This window comes from Schistocerca nitens, chromosome 8 (assembly GCF_023898315.1).
Source record: "Schistocerca nitens isolate TAMUIC-IGC-003100 chromosome 8, iqSchNite1.1, whole genome shotgun sequence".
In the NCBI taxonomy this organism is placed as follows: Eukaryota; Metazoa; Arthropoda; class Insecta; order Orthoptera; family Acrididae; genus Schistocerca; species Schistocerca nitens.
In genome coordinates, this window is record NC_064621.1 from 87,211,119 (window position 1) to 87,235,203 (window position 24,085).

The following is a 24,085-nucleotide window of genomic DNA, read 5'->3' on the forward strand; positions in this document are numbered from 1 at the left end:
TCTTTCAGCACTAACAACAAGCTACAACAGCACATCGTCCACAACAGTAAGACAAACAACCAATACCATCACAAATCAGGTCTTTAAATAATTTTATGTGACAATTGCCCACATTTCTACAGAGACCCAACTGCAAGGAGTTTCACTATAAGTAATCGTGAGCATATGGATGCCTTCCGGCTAAATAATTTTATAAATCCACCCTTGTAATGCATCTACAAGGCCATGGTCACTCAGTCACAGCCACCACAGAAAACCTACAAATACTACACACTGTGAACAAAAGAAAGAAAATGAATCTGCTTGAAGAGCTAGAAATTTATATCCACAGCTCTAACTCACCAGACCTTATTCTCAACGAACAAGTGGAGCTTGCAAACAAATCCTAACTTCACATCTTTCATGAAATATTCAAAAACAGAAACTAGTTATTCTCTGATATAATAACAAAGTAATATTCTATGTAAATTCGATGTAGCAGTCGTACTACAGTCCAAGTGTCATTATCGTAATTTGTAATACTTATATTGTAAACACATGCTGTAATCGTCATTGTATAACGTGTAATAGCTTTCAAAATTTCATGTGTATAGCATTATTGTACCTCCTAGATCTAAGTTCTCTGACAACAGTATGGCTCAAAACAGTTCTAGCTGCCATTTTTTAATTTGTAATAGCTTTTAGTAATTTCATATGTATAACATACTTCTTATACTAAGTTCTCCGTCAAAAATGTGAATAAAAAAATTTCATAATGTGTATTAAGAAACTTCGCAGTCTATAATAGCTTTTTAAGTTTCTATATATGCAACACCCTTGCACTTCCTGTGGCTAGGTTCTTTGACGATAACCTACATGTTTCTGAACGAGCAACACCTTTACATCTGCTACGTCTAAGTTCTTTGAGCACAGCCCTCACGTTTACATGTAAACATAATTTATTGCACGTGTGGACATCGTAATAGTGAAATGTGAAAGTATACTTGGTAAAACTTAAATATGGACGTGAAAATGATAATAAGTGTGTAACGAAGTGGCAAAACTGTCACCACAGCGTAACTGTAATAATGGTGCTTCATCTTTATGTAAGTACAGGTATAGTTCCGTCAAATGCTGCCTTGCTACTTACAATTGTCCCACTTGTATATGTGTAGTCACCAGCAAATAATTTTTTTGTATTTATACAGCGATCTCCAACATTATAAATAAATAACATTTTATTGTGACTGGAAGTGGATATTTTTCTACACCCTATAAACGAACAGTCACTCAGTTCGACAGCATCCACTATGGATAAAATTCATTCAAGGAATGGATAATATCTTGGAAAGAGGTAATAAGATGAGCAAAACACAAGTAACAGAAGGGAAATCGAATGCAGTAAAAACAAATCAGAAGATGCCGAGTGAATTATATTAGGAAATGAAAAACTCAAGTATTAGACAATTTTAGCTATTTGGGCAGCAAACTGATGATGGCCGAAGTGGAGACGACAAAACAACAGTCTGTCAACGGCAAGAAAAGCGTTTCTGACAAAGCAAAATTTTTTCTACATACAGTGGAAATGTAGGTGTTGGGAAGTTATTTCTGAAGGTATTTGTCTGGAGTGTATCCTGGTACGGGTGTCAAACCCGGGTGATAAACGGTTCAGACAGGAAGAGAACATCGAATAACTGACGAGGAAGTAATGATTCCACCTGGAGAGAAAAGGAATGTATCGGTCAACTTACCTGGGAGAAGGGATCAACTGGTAGCACACATCTTGAGACTCGTCTGTTGGGTAATGGAGGGACTTGCAGAGACAAAAATTATAGGCATCTATGGAGGACGGGGAGGGGGTTGGTGATGCGATTAGGAGTTCCCCTTGTCAACATATTCGGTCAGAGGGCTGGTTACCCTCTACAAATATAAAGAGAATCCCTAACCAAAGTATTCAACGATGAAATTCATGAGATGTCACGTGATGTCCGTCCTGACCAAATGACGAGAACAATGACGAACAAAGTGAAGGGAAAAAAGCGGTAAAGCACGTGCCTGAAAACCAAGAGGTCGCGGAATCGAATATGTCGAAATTTTTCAGCCTTAGTTCTCACCTAGCCTCAATACAGTAATCAGTTTGGAATGAATGTAGGCTGCAGTATCTACGCAACGGTGAAGAGACTTCCACAGATAGCGTGGACAGATGCATGAAACAGATCTTTGGCGTAACTCAGATTTGTGCCTTATTTGCGAAAAAGAAACTCCGTGCACTAGATTTTACTGCCTTTTTCGTAGTGTCATTTAAGTTAAATTCTTTTTTTAAAGATTATAAACTTTGTCTTAATTTGATAGTACGTTAGTACAATAACGCCGAACAGAGGTTTCGACAAATTATTAACAGTTACAAAAATGGGAGAGATCCTGTGTTGTTGCGTTAGGAATGAACCAGGCAAATAATGCCGTGTGACATTCATTTTTATAGCATAATTGATTCTGTCGTTTTTGATTCTGCCATGTTCCTTTAATGTATTCACCAACAGGAGGAACTTAGTTCAAAGGTTGATTCTTATTTTGTCACTGTCTATATCAGTGGCTTGGCTCCTTGTATTTAGAATGATTATGGACTGAGAAGGGCGCAACAGCAGCTAGACAAACAGTGGGAGGAGTTTGATGACGTTAATTAGTTCCGAGGTACTGCATAATTTAGCGCGTTAGGATTACGGCCGGCACTTAGGGTTCTCCCAGCGTGGAACTAGAGCAGTAAAGCCCTCCAAGTGGAACGGAGAACTTGGAGCAGGGCTAGAGAGCCGAGCGGGACAGTAGTGGGCTTTAATTTTCTGTTGTACCTGTCAGTCATCGGTCGTGGCTCTTCACGCCAGCCCCAGAGCTCAGCTTCACTGCAGTTCGCTTTAATAATGTACCATGCGCAGTACTTTTATGTCAGATATCAAGACCCAACTTTATGATCCTAAAACTAGTTTAATTTTATCTTAGTACTTGGCACTTGGCACAAAATTTTTGTTCCACTGACTGTTACACGTACACAAGACCAGTAACAACCCCGTTTTAATCTTTAAGTAATCGAACTTCCGTACATAAAACAGCTAGAGACGTCTGGTTATTTTAAAAATCAGTTAATGTGTCAAATGTTTAACTTTAAGAACGTGAAGTTTTTATCGTTAAAATGTAAACCCCTATTTCCAAAAAATTTAAAACCAAAACTAGTGGAACAAAAAGGTGATAACCTCTTAATATGTTTAGAAAAGGTTTGATATTATGTGTAAAGTTTATTGAATGTAGTAATTACTCTTATTACAAAACACCGGATGAGAAGAGTTTGGGTAATTTAATCTCCGTTTTAAGATGAGCCAGTTCCTGAACTATGTGTCGTACTAGGACATAATTTTGTCGCTAGGTTCAGAAGTATATAAGGAAGGTGTTGTTAATAGCGTTAGTTATATAGTCGCAATAATTTAAAACGTCATGCGTGTTGTAGAAGTTTCCCTGCATGAACAGCGAAAATGTAGTAAACAACAAGGCTTATACTTTCTTTATTATTTGGTGGATTCTTAAATACCAGTGACTGTAGTCTGTTGGACAGACTGCGCGACTTGAGTTACAATGCTTCGATACACGTACACAGGTTTCAAATTCACTGCTTGACTTATTGTCTGGAAACGAGAATGTAGTTGTATACCTCTTAATGGATTGATTGGGGACAGTATTTTAAATTTTTTAAATTAAAGCGATAATTGCCTGGAATGCCGAGACTCAAACTGTTGTCGCCACTGGAGTCCATTAGACAGTCCGCAAGTGACATTGGGTGATCGTTTGATCCAGCTTGTGTAATAGATCTTGCCCCTGGTGGTCTTGCTGCAAGGCAGATGGCTGGAAATGGGGAAGAGCCAGGGTCGTAGCTCACCAGGGAAACTTCCTGTCGCACCACCCCGTCAGCCTTAGTGGTAAGATGGCGCAGTCGATAAGCTGTTCAAAAACGGTTTAACATCTATGGCCATCAGTCCCCTACAACTTAGAACAACTTAAACCTAACTAACCTAAAGACATCACACAACACCAAGTCATCACGAGGCAGAGAAAATCCCTGACCCCGCCGGGAATCGAACCCGGGAACCAGGGCGCGGGAAGCGAGAACGCTACCTCACGACCACGAGCTGCGGACGATAAGCTGTCAAAGGGCGTGAAACATCGATCAAATTTGAAGACGCACGGCGTCGTGATACATGATCAAGATGTTGGAATGTGAAGGGAGGGATCGTATTCAAATCTCCCTCGTGCCCCATTTTTTTCTCCAGAATTATGAACTCTCTGTCCGGTCACTGAGGTGTCTGTTCCGTTCGCAATAACGAGGTGTAAGGAAGGGACCTCCTGACGTCCGTATATCTCATTTGTTTTACACAAGTACCATATATTGCGAGCCCGCATCTCGTGGTCGTGCGGTAGCGTTCTCGCTTCCCACGCCCGGGTTCCCGGGTTCGATTCCCGGCGGGGTCAGGGATTTTCTCTGCCTCGTGATGGCTGGGTGTTGTGTGCTGTCCTTAGGTTCGTTAGGTTTAAGTAGTTCTAAGTTCTAGGGGACTTATGACCACAGCAGTTGAGTCCCATAGTGCTCAGAGCCATTTGAACCATTTTTTGGTATGAGACTTGCCAAGACTACGGAAGATGAACGAAAGCGTCAGTGATCAGATTGACTATTCATAATTTTGTGAAAAAAGGGCACCAGAGGGATATGAACATTGATTTCCCTGTTTGTAGTTCAGTATTGTGACCAAAGAACCACGACACGTGATTCTTCCAACGGCCTCGAGGTTGAACATTTTGAACTAGGACTGTTCACTGTTTTTAATTTGCTTCTTTTCCGCAGTTCAGTACACTTCCTTTCTGTTTTCATGCTTGATCCGCGTTCACTTTTTGATGGGATGTCCACTGGGAATTCTTACCACTAAATCTAAGAGGGTAAGGGAGGGGGGGATGCGATTACAGTTTCCTTTGTCAACATATTGGTTAGAGGGCTGGATACCCTCTACAAATATAAAAAAAACCTCAAAAAAGTATTCAACGATGAATATCATGAGGTGTCACGTGGCGTCCGTCCAGACCAAATGACGAGAACAATGACGAACAAAGTGAAGGGAATAAAAGCTGTGAAGCACGTTCCTGAAAACCAAGAGGTCGCGCAATCGAATATCTGTCGGACTATAGATTTTTCAGCCTTTGTTCTAACCTAGCCTTCTCCTCTCAACCATGCGAGGAACTACCGGAAACGACACGTGATTATGAGCCTACGCTAAACTGTAGATTGCCGGCCAGGGTGGCCGAGCGGTTCTAGGCGCTACAGTCTGGAACCACGCGACCGCTCCGGTCGCAGGTTCGAGTCCTGCCTCGGGCATGGATGTGTGTAATGTCCTTAGGTTAGTTAGGTTTAAGTAGTTCTAAGTTCTAGGGGACTGATGACCTCAGAAGTTATGTCCCATAGTGCTCAGAGCCATTTTTTTTAATCTGTAGATCCCTTTTCCCCGTTTGGATTACTCGCGTCGGTTAGGGGCACACAAGTCGTCTAAGTGGCGTCCAGTTGTACGACTTGCACCAGGCCCTTATATCGTTCGAGACGTTGCTTACGCTCAGTATAATGTCAAAAAAGGAAACAACTGCTGCGCACAACGTCACATGGTGAAATAAATACAGGAATTGGGATCAAACACACGGTAAATTACTTTAGTTTCTTGATGTAAAAAGAAAATATGAATATTAATTTACAATTTTGAAATCATTATCGAAATGTACAAGAGTAGGAAAATCTAATTAAAACCCTTTTTTCCTAGTTCGAATTTATTACCAAGCCCTGAGCATTAAAACGATGTTCACCACAAAAATTGCATCTCAATGAAGGCAGCATACGACAAATTCACATTGGCATCAGCTGTAGTACATACTTTCAGGGCAACCGAGAAAGTAGGGACCAGTAACACAACCTACGTTCTGCATGAAACGAAATATTACCCGGCGTGTTTCTCAACCAGGAGTCACATTTTACGGCTATTTGCTTGTGAGAAGGTCGTATTCTCGTGTAAGAAGGGGGAATGTCGACAGCAGAAGAATTGACTTCTTGGAGAAAGACAATGTCCACGTCTGCTGCATTGAGCATGTTTGGAGCAGCGACAATTTCGTACGTGTCCGAATGGTGTTAATGTTGATGGTCGTTAAGTGGTAGGTCTGTAGATCGCCTCCTGCGGTGGGGGGCCGCCGTCAGTGTCGCCGTAAAAGGTGGGGCCTGTGATCTGCTGGCCGCGTCCGCGTCGTCATCTGCTGCTACTCGGGAGGGGCCGAGGTGTGGGAGGAGAGACCCCTCTCCTCATCCACCACAGCGGCAGTAGAATCTTCAATGTCATCCGCCCAAGGTCCGTAAGTTAACGGTGGCTGCGGCAGAAGACTTGTGGGCTGAGTGACTAAGGGTGAATCCGCAGTCGTTTCTGGTTTTGTACCAACGGCGGGCGCTGTGCTGGCCATCTGTTTGCCCGAGAGAGCGGAATCGGGTTTGTCAAAAATCAGACAAAGTGACAGGTGAGGGCGATCCTGTGTCATCCATTTTCCTCGTCGTTTCGTCGGCCGTCCAGTCGTCAACTGGAGAAGACGTCCACTGGAGACAATCGTCTGAGGGTGTGCGACGTCGCTTTTTTATGTTTTCTCGGTGTTTACGGACGTGGGTTTCTGTGTTCGAAAGAGTTTGTGGTTCCCGTATCGCATCCCCCTCAGGTAGAAAGGCAGAGGTCGGTACAACCCTAGCGTCGAGTTCCATTCTCAAAAAAAAAAAAAAAAAAAAAAAAAAAATGGCTCTGAGCACTATGGGACTCAACATCTTAGGTCATAAGTCCCCTAGAACTTAGAACTACTTAAACCTAACTAACCTAAAGACATCACACACATCCATGCCCGAGGCAGGATTCGAACCTGCGACCGTAGCAGCCCCGCGGTTCCGGACTGCAGCGCCAGAACCGCACGGCCACTGCGGCCGGCAGTTCCATTCTCTCGTCCGAATCTTCATGTGGGGTCGATGGGCGGCGTTCTTCAACCTCTGCAGACACCATAATGGGGTTGGTCAATCCAGGACTGGCGACAGGTGTGAATTCTAACGCTTCCTGTCTTCCAAGGGGTTTGTCGACTGTCATGACGGTCGATCGTGTCACTGCTTAATTGAGGGGGAGGGCCGTGAGCGTAGGAGGTGGTGTCGTGTCATGTAATGGAAGTTGTGTAACCCGACGTTGAATACACGCCGAGCGCACATGACCCTCCTGGCCGCAACCAGAACAAGTACGAGGATGGCCGTCGTACATTATTATTGCTTGACAGCCACCTATGACTAAGTAGGATGGCACATGTTTCTTTAATTCAATTTTCACTTGTCGGACGCCGTTGAGGACTTGGTACGTCTCGAAAGTGTTCCATTTTTCGGCCACGTGGCTAATTACCGTCTCATAAGGGCGGAAAGCTGAGGTAACGACGTCCGGTGGCACTTCGAAAGGGAGTTCGAAGACTCTTAGTGTGCGTAATCCTAGTCCAGCATGGTCAACAGTAACCTCTCCGATGTGACCTTCGGAGTGTTTGAACTTGAGAGTGTTCGCGCATCTGTTCACAACTGCGTGACCGAACTCGTCATCGACCATCTTGACGTAAACGACGCTACTTGTAATGGATAGGTGGATACCGATGATGTGCTGTGTTGGTATTTGAACTTTCGTCACGGATGAATCGTTCGACTTCAAAGGCTCGTGGTCGTGCGTAGTCGGACTGGAAGCTGGTCGTGATGGTAGCTTTTCTGTACGAATGAGCCAAGGCGACTCAGTGTTAACGGACGCGAGTATTAGCTGCGGCGAGGAAGTAAACAAACTGCGCGCGCTCGCGACTCTGCGGACGGGACGTAAACAAGACGTCCTCGCCGCTCACCGGCCGAAAGCAGACGTCCATCTGAGCAACCCAAGCATGACTCACGCCCCGTCCTCACAGCTTTACTTCTGCCAGTACCTCGTCTCCTATCTTCCAAACTTTACAGAAGCTCTCCTGCGATACTTGCAGATCTAGCACTCGTGAAAGAAAGGATATTGCGGAGACATGGCTTAACCACAGCCTAGTGGATGTTTCCAGAATGAGAATTTCATTCTGCAGCGGAGTGTGCGCTGATGTGAACTTCCTGGTAGATTAAAACTGTGTGCACAGTACATTTCGTGTGAGGTTCATGAAGTCAAAATAAGGGAGATTAGGACTCGTACAGAGACAGTGGAGCAGTAAAAGCAATGTCTCATAGTGGTACAGGGTGCCCTCCAGCACAGACCAAATGGTGGGTTGCGAAATATGTATACAGATACAGGTGTAGATGTTGATGTTGTAGAGGGTATCTTGAGGGACAAATTGAGAATAGGAACACTTGTCTGGAAACATCATCCAACGACACTACAGAGCGTCGAAGATCTAGGCGCCGGCGCCTGCTGCTAGGCCACCCGTTAGGCAACAAAAGTTCTTATGCGGACGGGACGTAGCTGGAACACCCCGCAATGCTGTGTGTTATCGCGACTCATTGCCACGACTGCCAGTGCAGAAGATGGCGCCAGCTGCTGCGTAGATATGCCTTGTCATCTGCAGTTGTAATGCTTTGTTCCCTGTGGATGACCCTTTCAGGCAAGGGTATCCATAAGAAGTTTATTTTTCTCCAGCGGATGGAAACTTGTGCCTGAAACCGTCACCGACCGAAACAACAGAACGTCGCATACATAAGAGACAAGGTCTGCCTACGCGTCAGCTACCTCTGTCTTCTTCTTTGGCGATCGTGGCAATCACTCGCTATCATTGAATGTCAGACAACAGTGTAACACTTTGCGCCTACAGTACGTCAGCCTACAAAGTCGCTATCGTTTTATGACATCCTGTATCTTGGTAAGTGCATTTTCCGCGTCACTCCACAACATGTTGACTATTATTCAGTTTATTTCGTGCTATTAGCGTCGGCCCAATTCAAAATTAGCCAGTTACAGGGCACTTCAGGCTCGACTTCGGTTCACTTTAGCCATGGTCTTGTGCTTAATTTATTCGCTTATGCGTACATGGACTTGTTTACAAATTAATTGAAACGCGTAAAATACAGCTTAAAATCGAAGTCTGCATAAATCACATGTTAGGTACTCTGCGTATTCATCTGTAAGGAACTCGACTGTATTAACGATAGTGTCTAGACAGCTTGTTCGGGTACTACTGCTCCGCGGCAGTACTGCAACTGGCTGTTGCAGTCAGTGCTTGATGGACAGCTTGAACCTGAATTGACGTGTTTACTTCATGAAGACTTACTGCTTCTGCCAATGTACGTGAATTCACAGAACAGACGAAGAAGCTCTGAAAGTCCTGAAAATCCTGATGTGTTGCATTATGTGCCTCTGCACGAAGTGAAAACAGGAGTGTCGTGTACGAGCAGTGCAGCACGAATTATTGGGTCAATAATGTTCCTCGAATCCATAACTTGTGATATGGACCAAAAAAATGGCTCTGAGCACTATGGGACTCAACTGCTGAGGTCATCAGTCCCCTAGAACTTAGAACTAGTTAAACCTAACTAACCTAAGGACATCACAAACATCCATGCCCGAGGCAGGACTCGAACCTGCGACCGTAGCGGTCTTGCGGTTCCAGACTGCAGCGCCTTTAACCGCACGGCCACTTCGGCCGGCCTGATATGGACCAAAACACCTCATAATACTCTCCTAGCCACGTTGGCGATGTGTGGTCTTGCATTGTCCTTATTATGAGACAAACACTGGTTTTTCATTGGCTTTTGTGAAGAAGATGGTCTGGCCTATTGTTTACGTACCTACTGAAAGTTGGTAAGTTCATGAGAGCAGTACAGCGGACACTACAGCCAAGACTAATGGTTCCTTTGGAGAACGGAAACTACAATCCTTATTAAGAGGAATTAATACAAATCAGGGGCATCCTATTCCCCCACTGTACACTACAAGGGAAGGAGTGACAAGTGAAGTTGCTATATGTAAATGATCTAGCAGGAAGCGTAGGAATGTCATTAAGACTGTTTGCAGGTGATCGTCTATACGAGCCGGCCGGGGTGGCCGAGCGGTTCTAGGCGCTTCAGTCCGGAACCGCGTTACTGCTACGTTCGCAGGTTCGAATCCTGCCTCGGACATGGATGTGTGTAATGTCCTTAGATTAGTTACGTTTAAGTATTTTTAAGTTCTAGGTGACTGATGACCTCAGAAGTTAAGTCCCATAGCGCTCAGAGCCATTTGAACCATTTTTTGTCTATACGAAAGTAGCAACGCCAAAAGGCAGTATCGATTTGCGGAACAACCTGCAAAGGGTTGATGAACGGTTCAGGTTCTTGCAGTCTGACACCAAACTTAAATAAATGTGACATATCGTGCACTCATAGGAAAACGTATCCACTACTGCACAACTACATTATTGATGACAAACTGACCGTAAAATATCTAGGAGTAACTATCCAGAACGACCTTAAACGGAATGATGACATATAAAGATTTTAGGAAAAGCGGATGTCAGGCAAAGATTTGTAGAAAGAATATTATGGAAACATAACCTACCCACGGCAAAAGTGGCTTACAAGGCGTTTGTTTGACCGACTCTTGAGTATTCTTCACAAATCTCAGATCCTTACGAATCAGGACTTATAGAAGAGATAGAGAAGATCCAACGAAGAGAGGCGCGTTTCGACACTAAGTCGTTTCGACGGCACGAGAGCAGTACAGAGATACTCAACGAATTCAAGTGATTGACGCTACAAGAGAGGCGATGTGCGTCACGGAATGTTTTACTATTGAAATTTCTAGAGAGCACTTTGCGGGGGGGGGGGGGGGGGGACGAACAACATATTATTTCCTCCAAAAGACATCTCGCGAAATGACCACGACGAGAAAATTGGAGCAATTAGAGCTAATAGAGAGGCTTCGCGACAATAGATCTCCTCATGCTGCAATCGAGAGCGAAGCAGGATTGGAGCACCAGCTACTGGTACCAGAAGTATCCTCCACTCTTCCTCCGCAACGAAAAGCGCAGCCATCGGGCACTGCTACACCTACGGCGCCGAAAGAAGGCCACAAGTATCGCTTCGCGCCGCATGATATTGTCTTTTACGAGGTTTTAGTGGCAGCTGACGGTGGGCGCAAGGCGAGATCGTCCGCCGACTTGGCGCTTACATGTACCTTATTTCAGGTCCAGATGGCTTGCAGCGCTGACATGAAAATCAGCTTCGCCTCTGTCATGTGCACGATGATCTTTCAGTGCCTCTTCCCCCAGATTCACGGATCCAGAGGACAACGCGGTCACAGCAGCCGCTCGAGGGTGTCATCACGACACCGCGGGACGACCCCATGGAACCTTCGCCTCCAGCGTCTCCTCTCGTCCTTCCGATGGAGCTGGACCCGTCCACACCGCAGCAGTCGCCACCTCCTTCATCTGGCTCATTGGAATCAGGAGGTGGACGCATACCCTTCTGGTCGTTTTTTTCCGGGGGACGTTTCCGCCAGGGCGAAGGTCGTATGGCGGGGTACGACCGGAAGCTTGACGTCGCCTGCAGCCACAGCTTCCGGTCCAGCGATGCGCCCACACTCCTCCCTCCCTCGCCTCTGTCGCGCTCCGTACAAGACGATGGTCCGTCGCTTTGAGGGGTGAGGAATGTTCCGGCGTAACGAAAAGCGCCGGCACGAAGGTGAAGAACGCAAGAAAAGAGAAGGCTGGGAGACGACATCAGCCAATAGCACTCTGACTAGGACGGCACCACGACAGGAGCGGCCTCTATCCGAACAGCAGCGCCGCTCCTGGCAGCCTCGGACAGTTGGACACTAGCGGAGGCATTAGCAGAGAGGCCTAGAAGAGTAGTGATACTAACGATAGCAGTGACTTATGAACGAGTGTGACTAACTTGCATGGACATTGTATACAGGGTGATCCACTGATCGTGTCCGGTCCAAATATCTCACGAAATAAGGGTCAAACGAAAAAAGTACAAAGAACGAAACTTGTCTAGCTTGAAGGGAAACCAGATGGCGCTATGGTTGGCCCGCTAGATAGCGCTGCCTTAGGCCAAAATGATATCAACTGCGTCTTTTTAAATAGGAACCCACATTTTTTATTACATATTAGTGTAGTACGCAAAAGAAATATGAATGTTTTAGTTGGACCACTTTTTTCGCTAAGTGACAAACGTATAACTACGTGGTATCATGTAACATTCCGCCAGTGCGGACGATATTTGCTTCGTGACACATTACCCGTGTTAGAAAGGACCGTATACCAATTGCAGGAAGGTCGATATCGTGTTGATGTATGGCTATTGTGATCGAAATGCCCAACGGGTGTGTGCTATGTATGCTGCTCGGTATCCTGGACAACATCATTCAAATGTCCGGACCGTTCGCCGATAGTTTCGTTATTTAAGGAAACAGGATGTGTTCAGCCACATGTGAAACGTCAACCACGACGTGCAGCGACGGCACATAGGTCGCGTGCCATTGAAGTGGTACTGAATAGCATATTTCATGACAGGTGGATTGGTCTTCGAAGCACGATACCATGGCCCGCAAGTTCACCGGATCTGACTTTCCCGGATATCTTTCTGTGGGGAAAGTTGAAGGATATTTGCCATCGTGATCAACCGACAACGCCTGACAACATGCGTCAGCGTACTGTCAATGCATGTACGAACATTATGGAAGGCGAACTACTCGCTGTTGAGGGGAATGTCGTTACACGTATTGCCAAATTCATTGAGGTTGACGAACATCATTTTGAGCATTTATTGCATTAATGTGGTATTTATAGCTAATCACGCTGTAACAGCACGCGTTCTGAGAAATGATAAATTCACAAAAGTACATGTATCACACTGGAACAACTGAAATAAAATGCTCAAATGTACCTACATTTTGTATTTTAATTTAAAAAGCCTACTTGTTACCAACTGTTCGTCTAAAATTGTGAGCCATATGTTTGTAACTATTACAGCGCCATCTGTCCCAAAGCTAAAAAGTGGTCCAACTAAAACATCCATATTTCTTTACGTACTACACGAATAGGTAATATAAAATGGGGTTCCTATTTAAAAAAACGCAGCTGATATCCGTTTGACCTATGGCAGCGCCATCTAGCGGGCCAACTATAGCGCCATCTAATTTCCCCCTTCAAGCTAGACAAACTTCGTTCTTTGTAGTTGTTTTCGTTTGACGCATATTTCGTGAGATATTTGGCCCGGTCGCGATCAATGGATCACCCTGTATAGAGAAGGACACTGACTGTTTCCATGTCGCCCATCGCTTGCGACAACTCGTGGTAAATCCAAAGTTAAGCATTGCCAATCTTCTTTATTGTAATAAAAATTATTAATGTGATTTGCTTGAGTTGTTGCATAGCTCTCAGAGAATGCAGCATCCTACAGGCATCCAGTAACAGACGAGCGGGCAGGACCCCACATCCACCACCTACCATTAGGCAGCTAGCGGAGGATGATGTAGATCATCTAGCTGCAGTTACGGTTACGGAGAAAAGAACATCTTTTGCTGGATCTGACATAGACGGGAAAAGCACATACACTCTCTTCCAATGTAGACAGCCGTATATTTCACATGGGCCACTCACAAACTGCCAAACCCCAAAGAATTTCTAATAAAACATTGTGCCCCTGCTGCAGAGGTTTGAGAGATGATATCGTTCCGTTCATTATACGCCTGTAGTGACACGGAAGGGTACACGGTAAAGTGTACCTGCCGCAGTAGTACACGATGTTGTAGTCACTGCTTCCGCTTCGGTGATGTACCCGCTAACTTATAATTTCCAGCACAAGTCGCTGCAGGTATCATACGTGGCGTTAACTCACTCTAGTTTGAATAAAAAACATTCCTGTATTCCGTAACTTTGCAGATAATTCTACTGAAATGTTACCGTTTGTACCCGAAAAAGAATTAAAAGACCTCCTCCAATATCTCTCAAGAACCTGAAACAGCTTATTTTGCTAGAAATTGCAGAAAATCAATTGGGCGCCTGTGGTGTCACCGCTAGACACCACACTTGCTAGGTGGTAACTTAAATCGGCCGCGGTCCTGTAGTACATGTCGGACCCGCGTGTCGTCACTGTGGGACAACAAACCTAGCGCCACCACAAGGCAGGTCTCGAGAGACTGAGGAGACCTCGTCCCCAGTTGTACGGACAACATAGCTAGCGATTGGACGTGCTAAGCCTTGCTCTCATTTGCCGAGAGATAGACAGTAGAATAGCCCTCTGCTAAGTTAAATGGCGACCACCTAGCAAGGCGCCATTTGTATCAGTGCCAATAGCTTACGAGTATGCAGGAGAGATGTATTCCAACAAGAGAATAAAGTTAAGTATTAAAAAAGCTACGTATTTTTCTTTAGTGCATTTATAAGTCTCATGTTCCAGACTTCACGCCCGTCTGCGTTAGCCTTGCGTGCCCTATCGGCTACAGCATTGTGTCTGGGCTGTATGGTCTAGACACAACATTATTGGCGACGAGGATGGGATGCCCTGGGACAGCTCGTCCAGGGTCAACGTGTGCTGCAACACGATGCGGCAGCCGCCGCTTCATCGCTACCGCAGCCACCACACGCCATTGCACCGCCCTTCCGTCATTTTGACTCATCCTTGGAGTCCTGGCCGGAATGGTCCCGCCAGTTCAGCTTTCATCTAGCCGCCTACAGAATTCAAGGTAATGAGCGGCAGCCGTTTTTGCTTTCTTGTGTCGGTGTGTCCACCTACCGTGTGATAGTGAAGTTGTTTCCCCGGCGCGACGTAGCAACTCTGTCCTACGAAGAAATTTTGTCGGCGTTAGATGCCTATTTCAAAGAAACAGTAAATGTTGTTGCAAAACGGTATACGTTCTTTCGTACAAAACGTACGGCCGGTCAGACTAATAGGGAGTGGGTTGCGACATTGCAAGGACTTACTAGGGAGTGTGCGTTTGAATGTGAATGTGGCCTCCCTTATTCAGATACTATGGTGCGTGATGCAATTGCACAGAACGTTTCTGATGTTCGCATACGGGAACAGATTTTGAAACTAGTAAATCCCTCCCTTCAACAAGTGATAGACATATTGGATAGGCAAGACACACTTGACTCTGCTCAGGACTCATTTGACACTTCGCCAGCAGTGTGTCACATTAACCGGCCCGCCGGGCCCGCTGCACGGGACGCTACGCGGCCCTCGCGCCCGTCACAGCGGCGGCAGCCTACCTTGCAAACACGTGCGCCGCGTAAGCAAGCAACTGTAGTGAAATCATGCCCGCGGTGTGCAGCTAGACATTCGCGTGAAAATTGCCCGTCACGCCAAGCTATTTGCTTTTACTGTCAAAAGAAAGGACATGTTCAAAGTGTTTGCCAGAAAAAGCTTAGATCAGACAATCACAATAATTCCAGGCCCTTTGCTTCGCGCCGGAATCGAACCCAGGACAATCAGGCTCGTGGACCTTCGCCCATGGACATTCATGTAGTTCATTCCCACCCGTCCAGTGACACTTTAGCTATCGGTGACTGTGTTCGTCCCACAAACAGTGTGCGTCGACGTCGCCGAAAATCCCGTGAAGTCGCAAGTGCTTCTGTACCTGTATCAGTTCAAATTGCACGTGACAGTCGCTCTTGTCGTCAGCAGGACAATAAACTTTTTGTGGACTTAGACTTTGAAGGCAAAGTGATACCCTTCCAGCTCGATACCGGAGCTGCAGTTTCATTGCTCAATCACGACACGTACAAACAACTGGGCAAACCGCCATTGCGTGCCGCAAATGTTAAGTTACATAGTTACTCTGGACAGCATATACCTGTGTTAGGACAGTGCAGCCTTCTTGCCACATACATGGGACAGACAAAACTTGTATCATTTTACGTTCTTCGTTCTACTTCTGCAGTGAACTTGTTTGGTTTAGATTTATTTCAATTGTTTAATATGTCTATAATAAATCAGGTCCTATCAGTGAATCAGACTGTGCCTTCCGCCAGTGTTTCTAGTCTTTGTGAAGAATTTGCAGACATTTTTGCACCGGGCCTTGGTTGCGCTAAGAACTATGAAGCGCATTTGGAACTGCAAGAAAACGCGCAACCGAAATTTTTCAGAGCGCACAATGTTCCCCACGCATTGCGTGATGAGGTCGCCAGAACGTTAGCCGATTTAGAATCTCAAGGTGTAATTGAACGTGTGCAGGCTTCTCTCTGGGCCTCACCCTCAGTAATTTTGCCAAAACCTTCCGGTAAACTGAGACTTTGTGTGGACTTCAAGGCAACAGTGAATTCACAACTTGTGACTGCCACTTTTCCTTTGCCCCGCCCGGAAGATCTTTTTGACAAACTGTGCCCGGGAAAATATTTTTCCAAATTGGACCTAGCAGATGCGTACTTGCAAATACCTGTGGACGAAGAATCCCAGCGCGTCTTAGTGGTTAACACGCATCTTGGCTTGTATCGCTTCAAAAGACTACCGTTCGGGTGTGCATCCGCGCCTGCTTTGTTTCAGCAATATTTACAAACTGTGTGTGCGTCGGTCCCTACTGCTGCGAACTATCTGGACGATATTGTGATCTCAGGAAAGACAGAAGCCGAACATTTGCAAACTCTCCGAACATTATTTCAGGTCTTGCGTCAGAATGGTCTTCGCTTGAGGAAGGACAAATGTGTGTTTTTTGCTCGTGACTTACCCTACCTGGGGCATGTCATAAATGCCCAAGGTATACATCCGAGTCCAGAGCACCTCCGTGCCATACAGGATTTACCTGCACCGCGGAACTTGAAACAGCTACAGAGTGTGTTGGGTAAAATTAATTATTATGCAAAGTTTGTGCCGCGCGCTTCTTCCATTTCAGCTCCGCTTCATCGCTTACGCCGTAAAGGTGTTCCGTTCGTCTGGACGACGGAATGCGAACGCGCCTTTCGCCAGTTGAAATCGGCGTTACTTTCAAATACTTGCCTTACGCCATTCGATCCCCAGAAACCCCTTTTGTTGATGGTAGATGCATCGGATTTCGGGATCGGTGCTGTGCTTGCGCACAAAGATGGCTCGCATGATCGCCCTATTGCCTTTGCGTCAAAATTGCTCTCATCTGCGCAAAGAAATTATTCACAAATCGAGAAAGAAGCTTTAGCTCTCGTGTTTGGTGTTACGAAGTTTCACGATTTCTTGTATGGTCGTCACTTTACCATCATCACGGACCACAAACCTTTGACATCGCTTTTTCATCCGACCAAGCCTGTACCTCCGCGTACAGCGCAGAAATTCATTCGCTGGTCTCTTTTCCTCTCGCAGTACCGCTACGATATCTTGTATCGGTCCACTGCTAAGCACGGAAACGCTGATGCGTTGTCCCGTTTGCCTGTTGCTGAGGATAAAGCATTCGATTCTTCCGAACTTGCTTGCATGTTCATTGATTCGGAAACCGATGACGTGGTCGAATCGTTTCCGATTGATTTTCGTCGTGTAGCTACAGCCACAGCTGCTGACCCTGTCCTTGCTACTGTTTTGCGTTTTGTTGCTACGCAATGGCCCTTGTCAAAGTCACGGATCGAGGATCCTTTGGTTCGCCGTTTTTTTGCCCCCAAGGAGAGACTTTTTGTACGACGTGGTGTTTTGTTGTTGCGTTCCGATAATGATCAGTCCAGAGTCGTGGTCCCACGTTCGTTACAGTCCTCTGTCTTAAAGCTTCTTCACCAAGGACATTGGGGTATAGTGCGTACGAAACGACTTGCTCGTCAGCACTGTACTTGGTTCGGAATCGATGCTGCGATTACGAATATGTGCTCCTCTTGCGTGGCGTGTGCCGAACAGCAATCCGCACCGCCGCGACAATTCTTTGCATGGCCGAAAGCCGCTTCCCCTTGGCAACGCTTGCACATCGATTTTGCTGGTCCATTCTGGAATGCTCGATGGTTGGTTGTGGTCGATGCTTTCAGTAATTTTCCTTTTGTTGTCCGGATGTCTTCCACGACGTCTTCTGCCACAATCCAAGCGTTATCTGCTATCTTTTGCATTGAAGGTCTTCCGCAGACTATTGTTTCCGACAATGGCCCACAATTCATGTCCGCAGAATTTCAGTCCTTCTGCGAGGCCAATGGTATTCAACATCTGACATCCGCGCCGTTTTCGCCTCAGTCAAACGGTGCCGCTGAACGATTGGTCCGGACTTTCAAGTCACAGATGTTGAAATTGAAAGAGTCGCATTCTCGGGAGGACGCTTTGTTGCTCTTTTTGTCTTCGTATCGCTCTCAGCCCCGCGATGGTCGCTCGCCGGCTGAATTGCTCCATGGTCGTTCTCATCGCACCTTGATGTCTTTGCTGCATCCGCCACATCAGGTTCCTGTGCAGCGGCAGACTCCTGCTTTTGCTCCTGGCGACGTTGTCTATTATCGCGGTTCACGGCGTTGGCTCGCAGGGCGCATTCTTCGCTGCCTCGGCCGCGCGATGTATTTGGTTTTGGGGGCCTCTGGTGAGGTGCGTCGGCATCTCAATCAGCTGCGCCTCTGTCGTCGCCTGGGTTCTGCCGCTCCCCGTCTGCTTTCAGCGACGGAGCCGTCCGGTCAGCGCCTTGGGGACCCATCTACTGGCTCGTCTCATCCCCAGGTGTTACCGACGCTGCCTTCCCTTTTGCCTCATGGCGTCGCGCCGCCGCCGCAGCCGCCGCCGGCGCCGCCCGCAGTGGACGCTTCGCTGCAACCGCCCGGCGCCTCCCAGGGTCACGCGCCGCCGCTCGCTTCCCGTGACCAGCCGTCCTCCGCCATGGACCTCTTGCCCGCTCCGGACCAGATGTCGTCATCGCGCGTCGGATTCCCCGACGCAATGGAGGTCGACCCTTCGGCCCCTCCTGTCTCATTACGTGCGCATACACCGCATGTTGACGTGCACCCTGGACTAGGTTTTCAGGCGTTTCCTAGCTCCCCTCGGACCGAATGGCCGGGTGCGGGTGGCACAGCCTCGCCTGTTGTTAGGCTCCCCACCTCATCGCATACGTCAACATGCGGTCCTCCCCACGGCGGGCGGAAGCCTTATCTCACGACCGTTCGCCGATTTGCGGGGGAGGAATGTGGTGTCACCGCCAGACACCACACTTGCTAGGTGGTAACTTAAATCGGCCGCGGTCCTGTAGTACATGTCGGACCCGCGTGTCGTCACTGTGGGACAACAAACCTAGCGCCACCACAAGGCAGGTCTCGAGAGACTGAGGAGACCTCGTCCCCAGTTGTACGGACAACATAGCTAGCGATTGGACGTGCTAAGCCTTGCTCTCATTTGCCGAGAGATAGACAGTAGAATAGCCCTCTGCTAAGTTAAATGGCGACCACCTAGCAAGGCGCCATTTGTATCAGTGCCAATAGCTTACGAGTATGCAGGAGAGATGTATTCCAACAAGAGAATAAAGTTAAGTATTAAAAAAGCTACGTATTTTTCTTTAGTGCATTTATAAGTCTCATGTTCCAGACTTCACGCCCGTCTGCGTTAGCCTTGCGTGCCCTATCGGCTACAGCATTGTGTCTGGGCTGTATGGTCTAGACACAACAGCGCCTGTGTATAGGCACGTGTATCCGTTCCCAGAAGGATTCGCGCTGTTTTCATGTCAAAGATGGTCCTACACTATAATACGTACGAGTTCTTGTCATTCCAGTTAACCACCCCCTCCCCGGTCCTCCCCAATTCTTTAAGTAATCGAGCATCGACGCATGAAACAGTTTCAAAAGTGATTACTTGACAAATTAGTTTGTTAAGTATTTGACTTTAAGAATATAAAACTTTTATGGTTGAAGACACAAAACTCTAATTATGGTGGTTTTGTTAGTTTGTGGCTGTTGACTGGATGAGTACAGTCTGCGTAATTTGTGGATCATTTGAAAGAAAATATAGTGTTTGACGCATCTCAAAGTTTATAACGTCATACGTTCTGAACCATCTGTAGTACAATGATATAATTTTGCAAGAATACTGACTGGTATATGTGGATACTCTCTGCAAAATGGGTTTGAATTAGTAGTTAATAAGTACTGGAGATAAAGTAGAACGTCAAGGGTGATGGTGAAATTTTACTGCATGATCAGCGAAAATGCAATGAGCACTAAACTTTTTGTTCCATTACAGGCCTACTGTCGGATGTCTCAGCGAGAAAGTTTTCGAAAAGTTTTAAAATTATTTGTTAACATTCTTGTAGTCGCTAAGTTCTCTTATTCTCACAATCTGGATGGATGTGATCTGGACAATTTGCGCGCTGTTAGTCGTGCTGCGTCAATGTAATCAGTTTCTTGCTGAACACTTGACTTACTGTGTTAAACATTCGAGATAAAGTTCCAAATTTTTGTTGTCACTGGAAGCCGTTCCATAGGCACCCTGGAATGGACTGTGTGATCTTTTAGCCGCTTGTCGTTCGATTCACGAACAATGGCGGTTCGTGCAAGTCGACACACTGACGGGTATTGAATTGATTCCGGTTCCAAGCGATAGTTCCTGTACGGGCATACACGTGCTTTTGCACCTGAAGAAAGCTTGTATCTGGCAAATTATGTCTCTAGTTTGCTTACGTAGAATTTGTCACTTACCGCCACCACCGACGATGACAGCTGGCAACAAATTGAGTAAAAGTTCACTAACTAACTTGCTGCAGTAACGTTTCAATGCTCGCATTGACTACGAAATTCACAGAATATCGATCAGAACGCTACTGAACGACTATTTGCTATTGCAGAGTGAGTGACGTAGCTATGCAGAGCAAGCCTAAAATCGACAGGAGTTGTTCCTGACTCCAACTATGGTAATACAGATGTGCGTCGATTCCCAGAACGACTCGGCTGTTTTACATACCAAAAATAGTCCCACATTATGCCAAATCCCTGTTGTTATTACCTTGGCCATGTCTTTTGTTTGGTTACACAATAATCGAGGTGTAGGTTAGCTTACACTGGACGATTTCAAGGGTTTTAATAACTCCTACATAGAAAACAAATTAAATGACGTACCAAGTTTTATGGCGTGGGCAGCATATTGCTTGATATAATTCCGAGTTCGTGTTAAAAATCACGTAAAACGTCTTATTTGCGAAACATTTATAAAGAACACAGAAAAACGCCTGGTGAAACTTCCAGCTGCCTATCACATCGTCACCATGGATCAGTGGAATTTCAATGAGACCTATATGACGTCATTGTAACACTGTCAGACTATGACGAAGACAGTATAGTTGCGTCAGGCCAGTCGAGATAACTTCTGTAGTCGTCTGGATTGGCCAGACACAAATGCAAAATTTTCGCTGCTGCCGAAAGAGAATTATTGCTCAACATTCCACTAGCGGCGTGTTATGGTAATAGGGAGCGGAAATTTCAAATGGTTCAAATGGCTCTGTGCACTATGGGACTTAACATCTGAGGTCATCAGTCCCCTAGAACTTAGAACGACTTAAACCTAACTAACCTAAGGACACCAATCCATGGCCGAGGCAGGATTCGAACCTGCGACCGTAGCAGTCGCGCGGTTCCGGACTGAAGCGCCTAGAACCGCTAGGCCACCGTGGCCGGCGGGAAATTTCAGGTCAGCAGAAATGCACCTGCAAATAAGCGTAAGATTAATTACGTAAATTTTTATTATCGACGTGATAGTTACTATATGACGCTTCCTTCTTCCTTCAGAATTCTGTTTATGTGCCAACAGTGCCCGTCCGCCAAAATAACAGACCTCGGGTACTTTTTTTTTTTTTTTGAGAAAAATTTCATTCGACTGTTATTTGTATTTCTTACGACGACATAAATTAGTTTATTGTACATATCTCCAGTAATTGCTATATAAATATTGGAATGAAATATTACGATTGATTCACAGAGTAGTATTAAAATTTTATTTATATTATTTATTAAATACGTTAAAGTTACAAGTTTTAAAATAGAAAAAAAGTATTATTTAGAGAGTAAACACTGACCTGTTCAACCCACACGTTCGTCGTCATAATCTGATTCTTCAGATTCTGGAAAAAGAAAAAGTTGGTTTAAGGTGACTGCAGTTACATCTCGAAGTTTAACAATTTACAAAATTCATATTTATTTATGATAATTATTGGTTTATTTATGTTTCTATTTTATAACACAAGACCCTCTCTTAGATGGTACAACGCTTTCAAACAAAACAACTGGAAAGTGAATACTTCGTTCACTGATTTCAAAATGTTATTTCAGACCTGAAAAACTAGATTTGAATTAATTCACGCAGCTGACGCCTCTGTTTGACTATAATCAGTAACACATCTGCCGTAGATTAGTGACGAAATGTAGACTCCACTAGCTTGATTTATAAATCATAGAGCGATGCAAAGAACCAGGTATTGAGATAAGTGGTACGTGTGTGTAAAAGCGTGACTGCTAACCAACATGTAACCATGATCACCTGCAGTAACAAAATTCTGATGTTTTTCGAGGATATTTTCTGCGAGTTTTGGTTCTCTGGTTGCTTGTACAAAGTAATTATATACTTATGATATCTCCTGGTTTTTTCCAGAAATGCCTTTGTTGCTGTGAATATACTTTCAAAACACTAAATCGACATCTACAAAAATGTATAACCGAAACCGTTCATTAATTAATGTACTTTTACACAAAAGACGTACACTTTCATCACAGTGTGTTCATTATATTCTTTCTGTATACAGTATAGTATGTAACAAATGCACAACTATTCTCCGACAAGTGTTGTTGACGATAGTGTGTTGACCACAACAGAGTGCTGACCACGATAGAGTCGGCAGTCATGCATCATCGGTTACCTTACACGTTGAAGAACACCAGGAGTTTGGCTTAATATTCCCGCAGCTACAGCTTGGTCGATGTATCGAGAAGAGTTTCGTAAAATAGGCTCCTCGCATGCATCTAGAAAAAGAAGTCCACTAGTCTCGCGTCCGGTGACCGCTCTGTCCGTAGAACTCGAACACGTCGCCAACCTACTATTGTACAAATTGTACATCAGTGTGACACGTAACATGGAGTACAAATTGTCTCGTCATGCGGAAATTACAGGAACTAATAAAGACTCAGCCTCCCATCTAGGAGCTGTGAGAGGTTATGCTGAAGCAACGTTATGCACACGATTCCGTTCAGTTTACCTGTAAATAAGTAAGGTCCAATTACACAATTGTTCACAACACCACCCAATACACTCACGGCGAAATTGTGTTGGCAGGATCGCGCTCCAGTGAGTGTAGTTTTCGCCATAACAAACGTGGTTTTTCCTACTGTTGAACATGCCGTCCTCTCTTGTAAACATGGTGTCGTCTGTAAAAAAACAACTGTGGTTTTCTCCACAGTCCACATCTGGTGATCCGGGCTGCTGCGCACGGCCAATCTCCCGTAGGCGCCTACATACAGAAATGAATGTACCGTGATGCAGTTGGCATTGTCGCAGGAGAAGATTACAGGGGAAAACTCCTCATCGTACCCCAATCAGATTTAGTGGTAAGAGGGCTCAGTGCATAGTCCGTCAAAAACTGAACACAGATCAAGTATGAAAACAGGAAGAAGGTGTACTGAACTTTGAAAAAGAAGCTAAATAGAAGAAGTGAACGTTTGAAGGATCAGAAGTGCGGTATGGAGCGACGTAAATTAGAAACGGTGTCGCAGTGGAGAGGTCACGGTGTTGGACTGCCATGTGGGCAAAGCCGTATTCATATCTTTCTCGTGCCCTACATTTTTATTTTTTTTCACAATATTATGAACTGTCCGTCCGGTCACTGAAATGTTTGTCCTATGTCTGTAACCTTGACAGTTGTCATACTATTCACTGCTTATAGAATATAAGTCATGTGGTAAGAATACCTTACCGTCGCAAGTAAGCACAATGAATAATGAGAGCAGGCGAGATACCACTAGGAGAGATCTCAGAAATGAAAACAACAAACAGAAGTGTGTGACTTTTTTTTTTTTTTTTTTTTTTGAGGTCATCAGTCTTCTGAATTGTTTGATGCGGCCCACCACGAATTCATCTCCTGTGTCAACCTCTTCATCTGAGAGCTGCACTTGCAACCTACGTTCGTAATTATTTGCTTGATGTATTCCCTGTATT

At 45.4% G+C, this 24,085-nt stretch overlaps 1 protein-coding gene across 1 annotated transcript in view; it reads right to left on the bottom strand.

Annotated features, from left to right (window-relative positions):
- LOC126198966 (acetylcholine receptor subunit alpha-like 1) overlaps positions 1–24,085 on the bottom strand; it is a 407,815-nt gene that overhangs the window by 165,462 nt on the left and 218,268 nt on the right. Inside the window, exon 2 of the mRNA XM_049935619.1 lies at positions 21,957–22,001. Within this exon, the coding sequence (XP_049791576.1) occupies positions 21,957–22,001 (45 nt within the window). The remainder of the gene's footprint in view (positions 1–21,956; positions 22,002–24,085) is intronic.